General features: G+C 36.6%; 1 protein-coding gene across 3 annotated transcripts in view; it reads left to right on the top strand.

Moving 5' to 3' along the window:
• Positions 1–12,934, top strand: part of TMEM245 (transmembrane protein 245) — a 73,650-nt gene that overhangs the window by 32,678 nt on the left and 28,038 nt on the right. For all 3 annotated transcript variants that reach the window (XM_079300268.1, XM_079300267.1, XM_079300266.1), the window contains 4 exons: positions 975–1,065; positions 1,828–1,926; positions 3,799–3,930; positions 10,871–10,993. In XM_079300268.1, coding sequence (XP_079156394.1) covers positions 975–1,065; positions 1,828–1,926; positions 3,799–3,930; positions 10,871–10,993 — 445 coding nt within the window. The remainder of the gene's footprint in view (positions 1–974; positions 1,066–1,827; positions 1,927–3,798; positions 3,931–10,870; positions 10,994–12,934) is intronic.

Here is a 12,934-nt window from a genome sequence, read left to right as displayed (position 1 = left end):
GCTTATTTACATAATGAAATTACTGGAATACTAGTTAAATAATTTGCAGAATTCTAGCGGAACTTTTACTTCCAGTGTTTGCATCCGAATTTGAAGTATCCATAACACTATATTTTAGTTCATTAAGAGTAAGAATACCTCTTGCCAAGTCCCTGAAGCTTTACCAGCTTTTATAGCTTGATGCTCATGTTATGTTTAGAGGTGAGTGACTGAAGTATCTTGGAATTCCAATCTGGAACATTTCTGAAGCATTATACAGGTAGAAGAGCTTCCATGTTCATCTTCAGTCAGATAAACAAATACAGCAGTTGTGATTTCCTGAATGCTTTCATTTTGTTTTGGAAGGGCTCCAATAAATGCCATTGAATCAAGGTGTAAAAAGAAAGTCAGAGCAGAGATTGTGTGCCCTGTATTCACAAGTGGTGAAATGCTGGCAGCTCAGTAGGGTACATTGCTTGAGAGTGATGTGAGTCCCTCAAGAAATTCACAAGCAGGTGGTTTGGTGAGGACTTAGGAATAGCTGATGTCCAAACCTTTTTTCATCTGGTTGCTTTTTCATGGAAACTATGTTAGCAATTTCCATTGAGGTTGTAATTCAAGAGGTTGTGTTTGCAGCTAGATGAGACTGCTTCATACAGTGTTTTCAGGAAACTGGGGAAAAAAAAAGAATGTCGTGTGAATAGCACAAAAGCAGATCTCTTGAAAAAGTTGAGAGATCAATTTAAGTAAGGTTTCAGGAACCTTGGAGGATTTTTAAATGCAATGATGTGCTCTAGATTTAATTGTGCTTTGCTTATGGCAAAATCTATTTCTTGGTATTTCGAAGGAGACATTCGAGTTGTAATAAGTTTCTGTGTATTTAACCGTAATGATTTGTTGTTTCAGAATTTTAATTTACACTGTGATTTGGGTGTAATGAAGTGGGTATAATATATAGCAGTTGACTTTGTTTTCCCTCTTTAAAATTCCCCCAGCTGGCTGCCAGAAGCCCAGGTCATTCAGAAGGCACTCAATTCTGCAGCTAACAATGTGTACCAGTATGGCCGAGAATGGATCACACACAAGGTAAGAGTGAGCTGTCAAAAAACTCCCATTCTTTGGGGTTTTTATTCCGTATCTTAATAAAAGTAAAAAGAAATAAAAATGCATTTGTTAGAGTTTTTTCCATGTGTGTAACTATTTTGTTGACAGATCTGTTCCTTCCACTCTGGTTTGGGACTTTTGAAGGAAGAGTAGGAGTGATTTCAGTAGTCTTTTCTGTTCAGAAAACAATTTATTTTTGAGAACTGAAGAATCTGTCATTATTATAATAATGCTCAGTGAAAATGCATCAAGTGAAATTGAGTAATTTTTCTTTTTGAACTGGCATTAGCTGTTCTCTTATAGACAATGTGCACTTTTATTGTGACCGCTGCCCCTCCCTCTCCCCTAATTTGTGTGGGCTGGGTGTGCTACACTGGACATTTTTTTATCATAACTTGTAAAGTTAAGCCAGCTTTCTTCACATGAAAGCACACATGTCAAATTATTTGGAATATTTACTCTAAAGATATGATCAGGGGTTTAGGATTAAGCATTTTATAGATGGCATTTGTTTTTCAGCAGAAAGAGGTCCTTAGTACAGCAGAATGCTTTTTAACAAAAGTCTTTGTATTGTGAACCATGTTGTCTGAAGTGTGTATGTTATACTGATACTAATTTTTCTATTAACTTGAGTTTGAAATGTGCCTTTTCAGACAGACTTAAGTTATTCATCAAGCTTGAAGTTCATCAGTGGATGCCTGTTTTGTTCTGTCCTGTGTAATAAAAGTTTTTTATGTGTTTTAGCTCCATAAGATTTTAGGAGAGAAAGTAAATAACACTGCAGTGATTGAAAAACAAGTGCTGGAGCTCTGGGACAGGCTTTATCACTCTTGGTTTGTGAAGGTGGGTAACATATTTGAATGGTATTCATATAAGCTATCACTTAGTACTATGAGGTAATTATTCTAAGTGTGCATTTCTCAGGAAGAGTTTAGCAGAAAGTTGGAAGGTTGAGTAAAGGTTGGTAAAAAGAAGGTAAGAATTCCAAGGTAAAAACTTCAAGTGTTTAAGTCATGCAGTTCTAGAGTCACAGTTTTAGTATAGCCAGAGCTGAATCCTACACTTAAGTAGTTAAGTGGTTTTTTTTGTTCAATTTTACAGTTTTCTCTCTTTTTATACTTAGTGTTTCATAGTTTAGCACTTTCTGCTGAATTTTTGTGTTCTTGAGGTCTTGGGAAAAGGCAACTGGTCTTCTGCACGATCTGTGTAACTTTTGTTAATTTGAAATTGTGAGAAAGTAATTGTCCTCTCATTAAGTTTTTTACAATGCATTTCTGCAACCATCTTATAATGGGTTCTGTGCACTGAATCCTGAAAAGTTCCTAGGAGTTCAATTGTTACGCTGCTAATGCTGTTTGCCTTTTAAAGGAAAAAGCAATTCATTAGCCACTGTGCAATGGAAATACCAAATCCAGAAGTCATATTTCTGAAATACTTCTGTGTATTTAAATGATTGAGATTGTATTAGCCCTTTCCTGTCTGCATTTATTCTTCAAGTACCTCCAAAGGTCCAAGAAGATCTCTGCATTGAAAAAATTCAGTTTTGATATAGAGCTAGATTAACAGATGATAGCTCTCCATACAGATTACAAATACAGAAGGCCTGTTGGAGGGAGATTTTTGACTACTCATATGTTTTTACTCTAAATTGCTTGCTCAGAAGAAAGATGCCTGTGTTGGCAGTGGATTGTTATAGGAGGTTGCTAACTATGCATCACAAAGTGTAGCAGTCCATCTAGAGAGAACTAGTAATAAGCAGAAAATATAATGCTCTTGGATAAATCTGTGCAGGCACCGTACTTGGAATGTTATTTGCCATGTGTGGCAAAAAAAGTTTCTGTCATTTTGAATGTAGGCTGCTAAGGCTAAAAGTGTGCAGAAAATTTTAACAAGTAGTGGTATACTTTTTGTGAAAATGAGAATTAAGAACATGAGAAGTCTCCTTCTATTAAAGACTAGGCTGTTGTAGTCAGCAAGTTTGCTTAAGCTTGCTTACAGAGAATTTTGGCATCCTTCAGTGAAAGAGTTGTCACGGTCCCAGACTGAGTCAACTAGCCTCATTCAAGATGGTAATCAGGTAATGTTCACTGGGCAACATGTAACTTCATAATTAGGGAGGAGCCACTTAAGGAATTAGCTATTGTTTTTATGGCCATGTCCTGTTGTCTTGTTGTGTTGCAGTTACAAAGGTGTATAGTCAGAAGATATCTTTGTGCATCTCGTTTAGCTTTTAGGTTTAGCATGATTAAAAATTGCCTGTGGAGAGGTAGAAACTAATAGTGAGAAAACTGCTTGCTTGGACTTCTTATGTTTTTCTTTATGGGCTATCCTGGGAAAACTTATGTGTTGCAAATAGTGAATTATGCAGGCAATAACTGAAACCATTACCTCTTTCTTGTATGGTTTCATTAAAAGCAAAATAGATACCATTGTATCAGTCAAGCAGTAAAGTTAATTTTTAACAGTTCAGTCAATACAACATACTCAGATGTAATTAAATGGGATAATTAACTACATTTTTCTGTCAGATTGTAATTTTTCCAGTGTACGGAGTACTTCCACTTCTGCTTTGGGGATGCCAGTTAAAGCAACTCTAAATATTTAGATGTATGTTTGATCTATTCCTCATTAAAAAAACATCAGTCTAAAGCATTAGCTTTTGGCATTCTCAAATCTCTAAATTTTATTTGAATGTCTGTTTTCTTTGTTTTTAAGAATGTAACACATTCTGGGAGACACAAAGGGCACAAGTGTCACATAAACCGTGCAAACAGTTGGCTTGGAGATATTCTGGACTGGCAGGATGTTGCATCGTTTGTTCATGATAACATCGAGACATTTCTCTCGGTATGTATTCTTTGCACTTACTATGAAATTGGTCTAATTTTTAACTGATAGCAATTTCTCCTTGGAGTACCACTAAGGTTGTGGATTCAGGTAAATGAAAAATCATGGAAACGCTGTTAGCGTAATGTACAATTACCAAAGTAAGTATTGCTGGCCTATTTAAGATACAACCGTGAAACAAACAGAAATGTTTATGATAAAGAAGCTTCTGTGCTTTCAGCATCTCCATGCCAGCTTCCCAGACATCTTCCTGAGGCAGATTGTTACCTGTGTCACCAGCTGATTTTAAGTGCATTATGTAGTCTTTTCTCTTTAAAGAAGAAACCAGTTAGTTTAGCTTATAACTGAAGAAGCTGTTGATTAAGAGGTTGTGGAGACAAAACCAAGCAATAAAAATGGGGGGGTTATCTTTTTTTTGCCTCAAAGTATTATTGTTTGTTGGATTGAAAGCAGCTTATTTTTCTCTTATGAAAGTTCTGTGGAGAATTAAATGAATGATTTACACACTATGAGTTCCTACGAATAAAATCATTTCACCTTATGAGGAGAAAAAGAGGAACCACTCAAAGTAGTCCAAACTGAAGTATTACACTAAAAAAGCATATTAAATTCAAAATGCTTAGTACAGAGTCAATCCTCAGTATAGTTCATCTTTGTCTTAAACTGTTGTTACTAGAAATATCTTCAGTTTTGCAAGACTTATTAATTCTATCTAACTATCACTATAGCAGATTTGTGGATGCAGCTAAAGCTAATATTTTCCTCCAGGCAGTTCTTGGTTTAGACTGATAGGTACGTGTGCTTTTTCTGTCCTCCCCCAGTTGCTACTTACATTGTTGCAGCTTCTATCATAGAAGAAGATGTGAGATGAGCAAGACCTGAGAGAAACTTCATTGCAGTAAACCTTTCTTCAGTTAATTTTGAAATTTGATTAATAATTATTCAAAGTTGGCAATGCATGCTTGAGGCAGAGGGTTTAAAAATGCACACCGCATTGTGATTTAAATTCAATGTAGAGTTTCCTTCTAGGCAAGAGGCACGAAGGAGGAAAAACTACCTGATAAGAGGTAGCAGCAGTGCTGCACAGTGCTCAGAAACCATGATGTAAAGTGTGCTTCAATAATCTAAGCAGGCTGGAGAGAGACGAAGAAAAGTGTAAAGAGAATAAATATTTAAGAATGAAAAACATTAATATTAAAATTTTCATCTAGCTAACTTGCTTGCTTTACTTCTACTAAAACCTGGTGTAGAAGTTCAAGAAAATAGTGCCAGCAATTGAGTTGCTTTCCTGTTTATTTCCAGGAGCTCATTACTCATCAGCTATGGGGAAACACCTGTCTTTTTTCTCCATATACTCATTAATAGCAGACTATAAAATAGTTAGCTTAGTATAAAAATCTAAATCCTGATTTCACATCCTTACTGGACAGCATTTATTTTCATGGCTTGCACAGCTACAGTGCATTGCATAAATACTACTCACACTAATATTTTAAATTAAAATTGATGAAAGTACAGTCTCTGTTCTTGTTTAGGTCACTAAAACTTGGAGATTATGAAAATAAGAATAGCTTTTGCTTAAGGCTGGTATGTTTAAGCAAGTTTCTTACTTAGCCTAAGATACACAGCAGCCTTACTGTATTCAGGATTTATGTTCTTACCAGAGCATGAAAACCTTTCTCCTGCTATTTTGAAGTGGAACAATGGGTTATTAGAATGGCATACTGAATTGGGAACTGTTTATATTTTAAATTATGTGAGTGCTTTTTGGGAGTGTGTATTTTGGGGATTTAATTTTTCTTTTGCTTAGTTTCTTTAGTTTGGACTTTCTGTTTTTTTGCTATTATCATATTTTATAGAGCTTCAGGTAGCATTAAGACCAGATTAGATGAGGCTTTGAGCAACATATTCTAAGGAAGGGTGACTGCCTATGGCAGGGGGATTGGAACCAGATGATCTTTAATGTCCCTTCCAACCCAAACTGTTCTACCTTTGTTTTTTTGTTGAATGTGTTACTGATGGGGAGTGTGAGGTTGAACACTTGAAATCTGTGCTAGCTTGCACTACAGAACCAAAGCTGTGTTGACAGTTTTTTTAATGGACAGATAATTTAAAGACAATGAGATAGCTGTAAAGAACTGTGTAAAGAAGCAGATATACAGCTGTAATGAGATTTCTTCATTTTGGAAAATAATAAATGTGTATGATTGCACTATTTACATGCAAAAACATTTGTGCATAGATTGAGTTTCCCAAAACATAACTGTCTTGCTAGCCCCTTGGTTTTCTTGAAGTATTTCAGAATAGAACAGATGACAGTTTTCTCTGAAAATACAGCTGTTTGACAATGTCATATTACAGCCACAAGCAGATAAGCTCTTCTCCATTGATGGAAGTCAGGAAATGTTCCTCCTCCTTAATAGGAGGAGTGTTTGCTCTAAGAAATCTGTTAAGAGAAGAGAGATGCTAGTTTTTCACTTCAGGCTTTTCCCCTAATGGAAGAAATTTTCATTTTAGAGTTGAAAGCATATAATTAAATCACTGATGTAGGTGTGCTGGGGAATTGCTGGTATTCATTTAATTTGTAACGATATGCATGAATTCAACTTTGCAACTTTGAGAATCAGGTACAGCTTGAACACTTCTGTACTTCCCTCAAAATGTGCTGTTCATTATAGCAGATATGCTTAGCTGTAGTTTGATGTAGACAGACCTTAATTATTTTAAAGTAATTGGCTACATAAACATGTAAATTGCCTGAAGATTTAATATGAAGATAAGCTTTTGCAAGTCATCAGTTTGCTTTTTTTTTCCTAAAAGTTTTGGTGTTAGCAGCATGGCTGCCTTTTTCCAGTATTAGAAGCAGTAGTGTTAAAAGCCAGCATAATATAAGCAGTGATGTGTTTCTGACATGGGGTTTATTTAATCTCATTCTTGGCAGAGAGAGCAAGAGTGGAGCCCTACTTTCTGCCTTTTATTTTGCACCCCATACTCCACTCTGAGGTAGTTTATCAGATGAACAAAATAGGCAGCATGTAGCTGGACTACTAATATTTAATTTCTAAAAAATAAAGGAGTAGTTCTTTTCTCACTCATCTGCTTTTCCATTCATAACCCTTTTTCTCCATTTGTTGTGTGCTTGTAGCATTGAGAAAGTGAGTTGCTACTGGCTAAATCTGTGCATGATGATTCAGGACTCACTTGATGTTACATGAGACATTGCTAATGTCTTCTTAATTTGATCTTTTAGCTCCTTGCACAAAAATATTCATCATTCCACCAGCAGGTGGTATCTCATTCAGAGATTTCCGAGACAGGAAGACAGAAGACCATCCACAGAGATATTACACAGCAAGTTTCAGCTTTGTTAGGTTTCCCCCCTTTCCATGAGTAATCTGTGCATTTTAAATCAAGTCAGCTTCTCAGGTATTTCACTGAGTTACTACATATACTGAGATTTTTCTCTGGCTCCAGTAATTTCTTCAAGTAATCTCATAAGTTTATAGCTAATTCAGTCAATTTTTCAGTAATATATCAAGTAGCACGTTGGGTTTGTGGTTTTTTTTACATCTTTGTGTCCAGTTTTATTCCCCTTACACAGAATTGAGTTAGGTACATAATTTTATGTGGCTTCCAGAAGTTTGCTGACTTGAAGTTCTCAGCAAATTACTGTTTTGTTCAAGCTCATTTTAACCCTAATTTTCAGCTGTTGACCAGTTTAAAAGAGGCCAGGAGGACTTCCTAGATGCCTGAGAATAAACATTGTGTGCAATTTTGCTTTCTTGCCTCTTACAGATTGGAAAGGCACAGTAACTGATGCTGATGGTGGCACACCTCAGTGTGATGCAGGAGTCCTGAATTCACTATGGCTTTGTAGCTCTCTTAAACATTGATCCCTTACCACTGCTTACAGAGCAGTGGTTTGGGGAAAAAGGTGTGGTTTTCTGTTACTTGATAGTAAAAAAGTAACTAAAAGTAATGTAACAGTATTGCATAAATATTCACGCTTTGTTGTGTTTTGGAGAACTTGTGTTAGCAAGGTTACACCTATTCTTTATGTGTAATAGATGAGCTCATCAACTCAGCTGCAGTAGGCTCTGGGAATCAGAGCATTATGAACTCTTAGGTGCAGCTGCATGTAGTTTGATTTTGTGAGTGGTAGGGAAGTATTTGAGCACATTCTGATACTGTATTCAGTAATAATTAATGTTTGCTATGTCTGTCTTCTCACCTTAGCTATGAAAAGCTTGTATCTTAAAATTTTAATGATACATATGCATAATGGTGAATTACTCTGTAGTTGGAGATGAGTCCTAAAAGATGTAGATGCTTTCATAAGACATAAAAAAGCTGTAGAGAGGCACTCTCTGCACTTACTCTAAAGCAGATCCTGGTGATAACTAGTTCAGCAGTTCCAATCAATGACTCCACCAAACAATGATGTTCAATTGTAGGAGAGCCATTCCTGATGTTGATTGAACAGCCTGATGCCTGTATTCAAACTAGCTGCAGTTGTGTACTCCTGGTTATCAGCCCTCAGGCTAAAGTTTCTAGGGAATGTGTTCAATGAATCCTGCCTATAGTGGAGAAATGTCCTGTTTTGAAGAAAACTTTCACAGTCCCACCAATTATGTGCTGTCCTCTAACAGATGGAAAAAGCTCTTCTCCTTGTGAACTCTCACTGGTATGAGCTCAGCTTATGTATTGCAAGTGAGGGTTTTAACAATTGCTGTGATTACTAGTTAGAAGGCTGTTAAATCAGTTCTACTCTTTAGAGCAAAACTTTACCAGACCAGTTTTTATTAAGATCATGCTTCATGCCAGTTGTTTGCTTGACAGTCTCCTAATCATTATCATGTTTTGAAAGTGGTCAGTCCTTAGCAATCATGTCCTACATGATCTGTGAGGCTAAAAAACCACCATGGTGGTGCAGTGTGGTTGGCACCAATAAAGGCTGTAGTTAATGGTCTGAGTCGCAGGGGTCTAAATGAGCTGGCTCAAGAGCTCTTAGGTATGCAAAGCTGGAACTTAGTGGACATCATCTTCCCTCAAAGTAAGGAGCTTGTCCTTCTATAAGGTGTTTTTATTCCAGACAACTCCCATCCCTTGACCTCTGCCCTGGACTATATGCTGTGATAGTTGGGAAAGGACTACTTTTCCATGTCATGACAGATACCTCGTCCTGCTATTAACCTGTTGTGTTTTCCCCCCTTTCTTAGTTCCTACCTCGTTTTCTTGAAGAAAAAGCAATCTTCCTAGCTCATACAGTTGTCCATCTTCAATGCTTTCTTACTCAAAGCCCTGCTTATGTTTCAGGGGCCTTTATTTTCAGCCTCTGTACCTACTTTCAAGGCCTTTGCTGCTCTACTGTGAATAAACTCCACAGAATAACAGAAGACCAGTGGCACAGAAGATCCTGTTCATACCCCAGGTTCTAGTAACAAGCTAAAGCATCTGAGAGGGGAGCCTTGCATACAACTTAGGCTTGCTGTTAGCAACAATAGCACTATCCTTCCTGAATACCACCTGGAAGGCCTCTGCTTTAGCTACAGACCATTCCCTCCCACTGTCCTCTGTGTCTACAGTCCTCCTAACATAATGTGCATATGATAATGTTACTTGGGGCTGCGTGTATTTGTACCACTGCTGCACCCCCAGGATGAATTCATAGTCCATCCAAGAAGCAAAGGGACAGGTACCAGTGGGAGATATTTTTCAGCAGTGTCCTCTTCTAACCTCACTTGAATTCTCAAGAGACAGTAATAAAATCTGTGCAAAAGATGAGCGTTAACTTTTGTAATTCCCATTAAATAGTAGGAAGCATAAACTAAGTAGGTGTTTCTATTTCCATTTCCCCCAGCATTTATTCCCTCTCAAGTCATGCTTAATAAACTATGTTTGACATGATTCACTCACTTCTAAATGAGAGGTGATCACATGGCTTACACTCCTTTGTCTGCTTTACAAATGCTGACTACTGAGGAAGGGTTTTTTGGTTTTAGAGAGGTTTTGGTTGGTTGGTTTTGTTTTAATTCCATCTAATTGCTGTTTGTTAAACCAAGACTAACAGTTGCTAGTTTTGAAGTCTTCACTTCTGGCTTTGAACCTGAAGGGCTTTCATGTCAGAGCTTTTACAGTTTTTGCACTTACATTAGTTAGTCTGAAATGGGATTTGTTTGTGATCTTGTTCTATATGTTAGAATCACTTTGGCTTATACATTCTTACTCTATTCCTTCTGAATGATCTATTTGTTTTAAGCTAGTACGCATTGCATTTAGGATGCTTCTATGTGCCTTCTTTTAGTGCATCAAAACTAATCTTTACTGTATGTAACCACAAGCAATCAGTTCCCCAAGCCAGTGCAAATTTTAATAGAGTATCTAATGTTTATTTTTAATAACTACTTGATTAACTGATGCAACCTTACTCAAAATCACAACTTCTGCATTTCTCTGCAAGTATTATTAAAAACATGCATTTCATTATCATGAAAGCTTTTAACAAGAAATCTATTGAAGTAGTAATTTTTTTGTTTGATTTGGAATAGATTTATTTCTACCTAGTGATGTTAGTCCTTGTTCTTTGTGTCTTAACATTTCTGCCTTTGAAAAGGTGAGTATTTTCTCCCAAGACAAGACAGCACTGTTAATCACAATAAACAAGTGTCACCAAATCTAGTTTTTTTTTTGCAATTGTACATATTGAAATAATTTTTAATATTGAGAGAAAAACTCCAAACCTTATTTATCAGCTATATAGAAACTTACCTTTGCTAAAGTGGGCATTTTCTCTAGCTAGAACCTGCTGTAGTGTAGGAGGATGATTTTTTTTTTTTTTTTAAGTCATCTTTGTATAACTTGATGGAGCTGTATCACACAGCAAGCAATTCTGTGTCTTTGCTAATAGCATCCAGTGTCTGACTTCTCCCTCCTTTTTCAGATCCTGGAGTCTCTGTGGATAGTGATGAGTCGCAATGTGAGCCTCTTGTTTACTACAGTTACAGCATTAGTGACAATCCTCTTCCACAGTGGGACAGCTCTTCTCAATTTTGTGCTTTCAGTGGTAAGTAGTGTGTCATTGATTTACAGGGTCCATTTTACTGGAGTAACCTAATTACACATATTGTAACAATGAAAACTCAAACCTAAAGTATTGAAAACATCTTCTAGACTTACCTGGTACCAAAATTCTTTAAGATTCTGCAATGTCACTATCTGTTTGGGGCCATTCTAGAGAGAGGAAAGGATTGGGAGATATTAAGTCTTTCTGTCATTCTATTAGTGGAAAATTCTTGTTTCAGGACTTGAAGGTACTAAGCTATAGCCTGTAATATCCTACATAACTGCTGAAATCTTATGGCATGTCTGCATAAGCATATCCCTATACAAGCCATTGCTTTCAGGAGATGGAATCAGAGAAATTTTGTCCTCTAGTTGTCATCCATGAGAAAGATTGCATAAGAGTATTTTATTTCTTCCTCAGTCCACAACTTCACCCAAAATGGCATATTTAAAACTGTATCCAACAAGTTAGTATACAAAAATGTCACACTTAAAGTAATTGCCAATGATTTCAAGGCACTCAGGCTCAGATACAAGATTTATCTTTAGATGCCTAATGACTTACATCAAATTCATTGCATGCTGTTGCTGTAATGCATGATCCTGACTTTCTTTCTGCCCAGCAGCATCCTGCCTCTTGCTGGGGCACTGTGCACTCTGCTGGTTTAGCAGAGGTAGTTGGGATCGTGCTGTGTTGGAATTCTTTTAAAGATTAGATGCTTGAATTGTACTTCTATTTTTTCATTTCTCAGGTTTCCTGGTTGCTACAGAAAAGTTTTCATTAGTTTGGGGTGGCACAAACTAACTTAAATTTTCCAACAAGATGATGCTCAAAGTTTTCTTTTTTTTCTTTTGCTAGGTTTTCTACTGACTACATTTCAGTCCAGTTTTAGTCATCTTGAATAGAAATTAAAATACTGAATTTTATTTTAGGTTTAAACATTTGTTCTTTAAAGCATGGAGATAATGGATGCTTTGTTTGAGACCTCTATTTTGAAAAATGTCTTCTATCAAAATATTAAGTAGGAATGTCAATCTGTGTAGCACATCCATCCATGATCCAGTAAGACTGTGTTCAACAGACTTCTGAAAACTGATTATTAGTTAAGAAATGTCACTTGTATTTCACTTTTGAATACAAGTTCTTGTCTGCTCACATGTGCACATGCATGTATGTGTATGCCTTTGTGTGGGTGTATACCCTCATGTGCACACACTTACTCTGCTCCTATTCTGTTACAAAGATTGGAAGGGAAAATGCTCCATTTGGCTGATGGGCATATATACAGGTCTGCAGGGAATGTGCAGATTTTGTACGCTGTTAAACACACAGCTAAACAAACAACCAGAAAACCCAAAACAAGCAAAAAGCTCCCAGCTAACAAAAACCCTGAAGCTTTTCAGCAGAAAATTGAGTATGAAAAGCAGATACAAAAATATTTACTGAATCAGTGGACCTGATGCACAAATAATTAGGTTGTGTGTTTCTTGATACCTGTGGAAATGCTGAATTATCATTTTGGTAGAGAGTGTTTACCTGGAATTTTCTCCTTGAATTCCGTCTACCCCTCCTGAACTTATTTAATGTTTTCAGCTACAGGACAAATTCTATAGCATGAAATAGTAATCCATCAGTTATTTAACTATGGAAAGGCCTTACTATTCTGTTTTCAGTAAATTCTTCCTCATAGTCATTGGCTGGATCTTGAATTGTTGCCTAGGAAACAGTTTAGGTATCTCAGATATCCTGTAAAAGAGGTCTGAAAGCTTTTAGCCTCCAGTTTTTCTCAGCCATATCTTTTGCTGCTGAATGTGGTATTGAGGTTATTCTACTTGTTGGAGGATTCAACAAGCCATTGGATAATACATTATTATATTCTGTGACTACAGCTTCTTTTTGCATTTCTACACCTATTGTGCTAAAGGAATTATGTTGATTTTC

The sequence above is a fragment of the Erithacus rubecula genome, assembly GCF_903797595.1.
Source record: "Erithacus rubecula genome assembly, chromosome: 3".
NCBI lineage: Eukaryota > Metazoa > Chordata > Aves > Passeriformes > Muscicapidae > Erithacus > Erithacus rubecula.
Note: the sequence above shows the minus strand (reverse complement) of the source record. Positions and strands in the feature narration are given on the sequence as shown.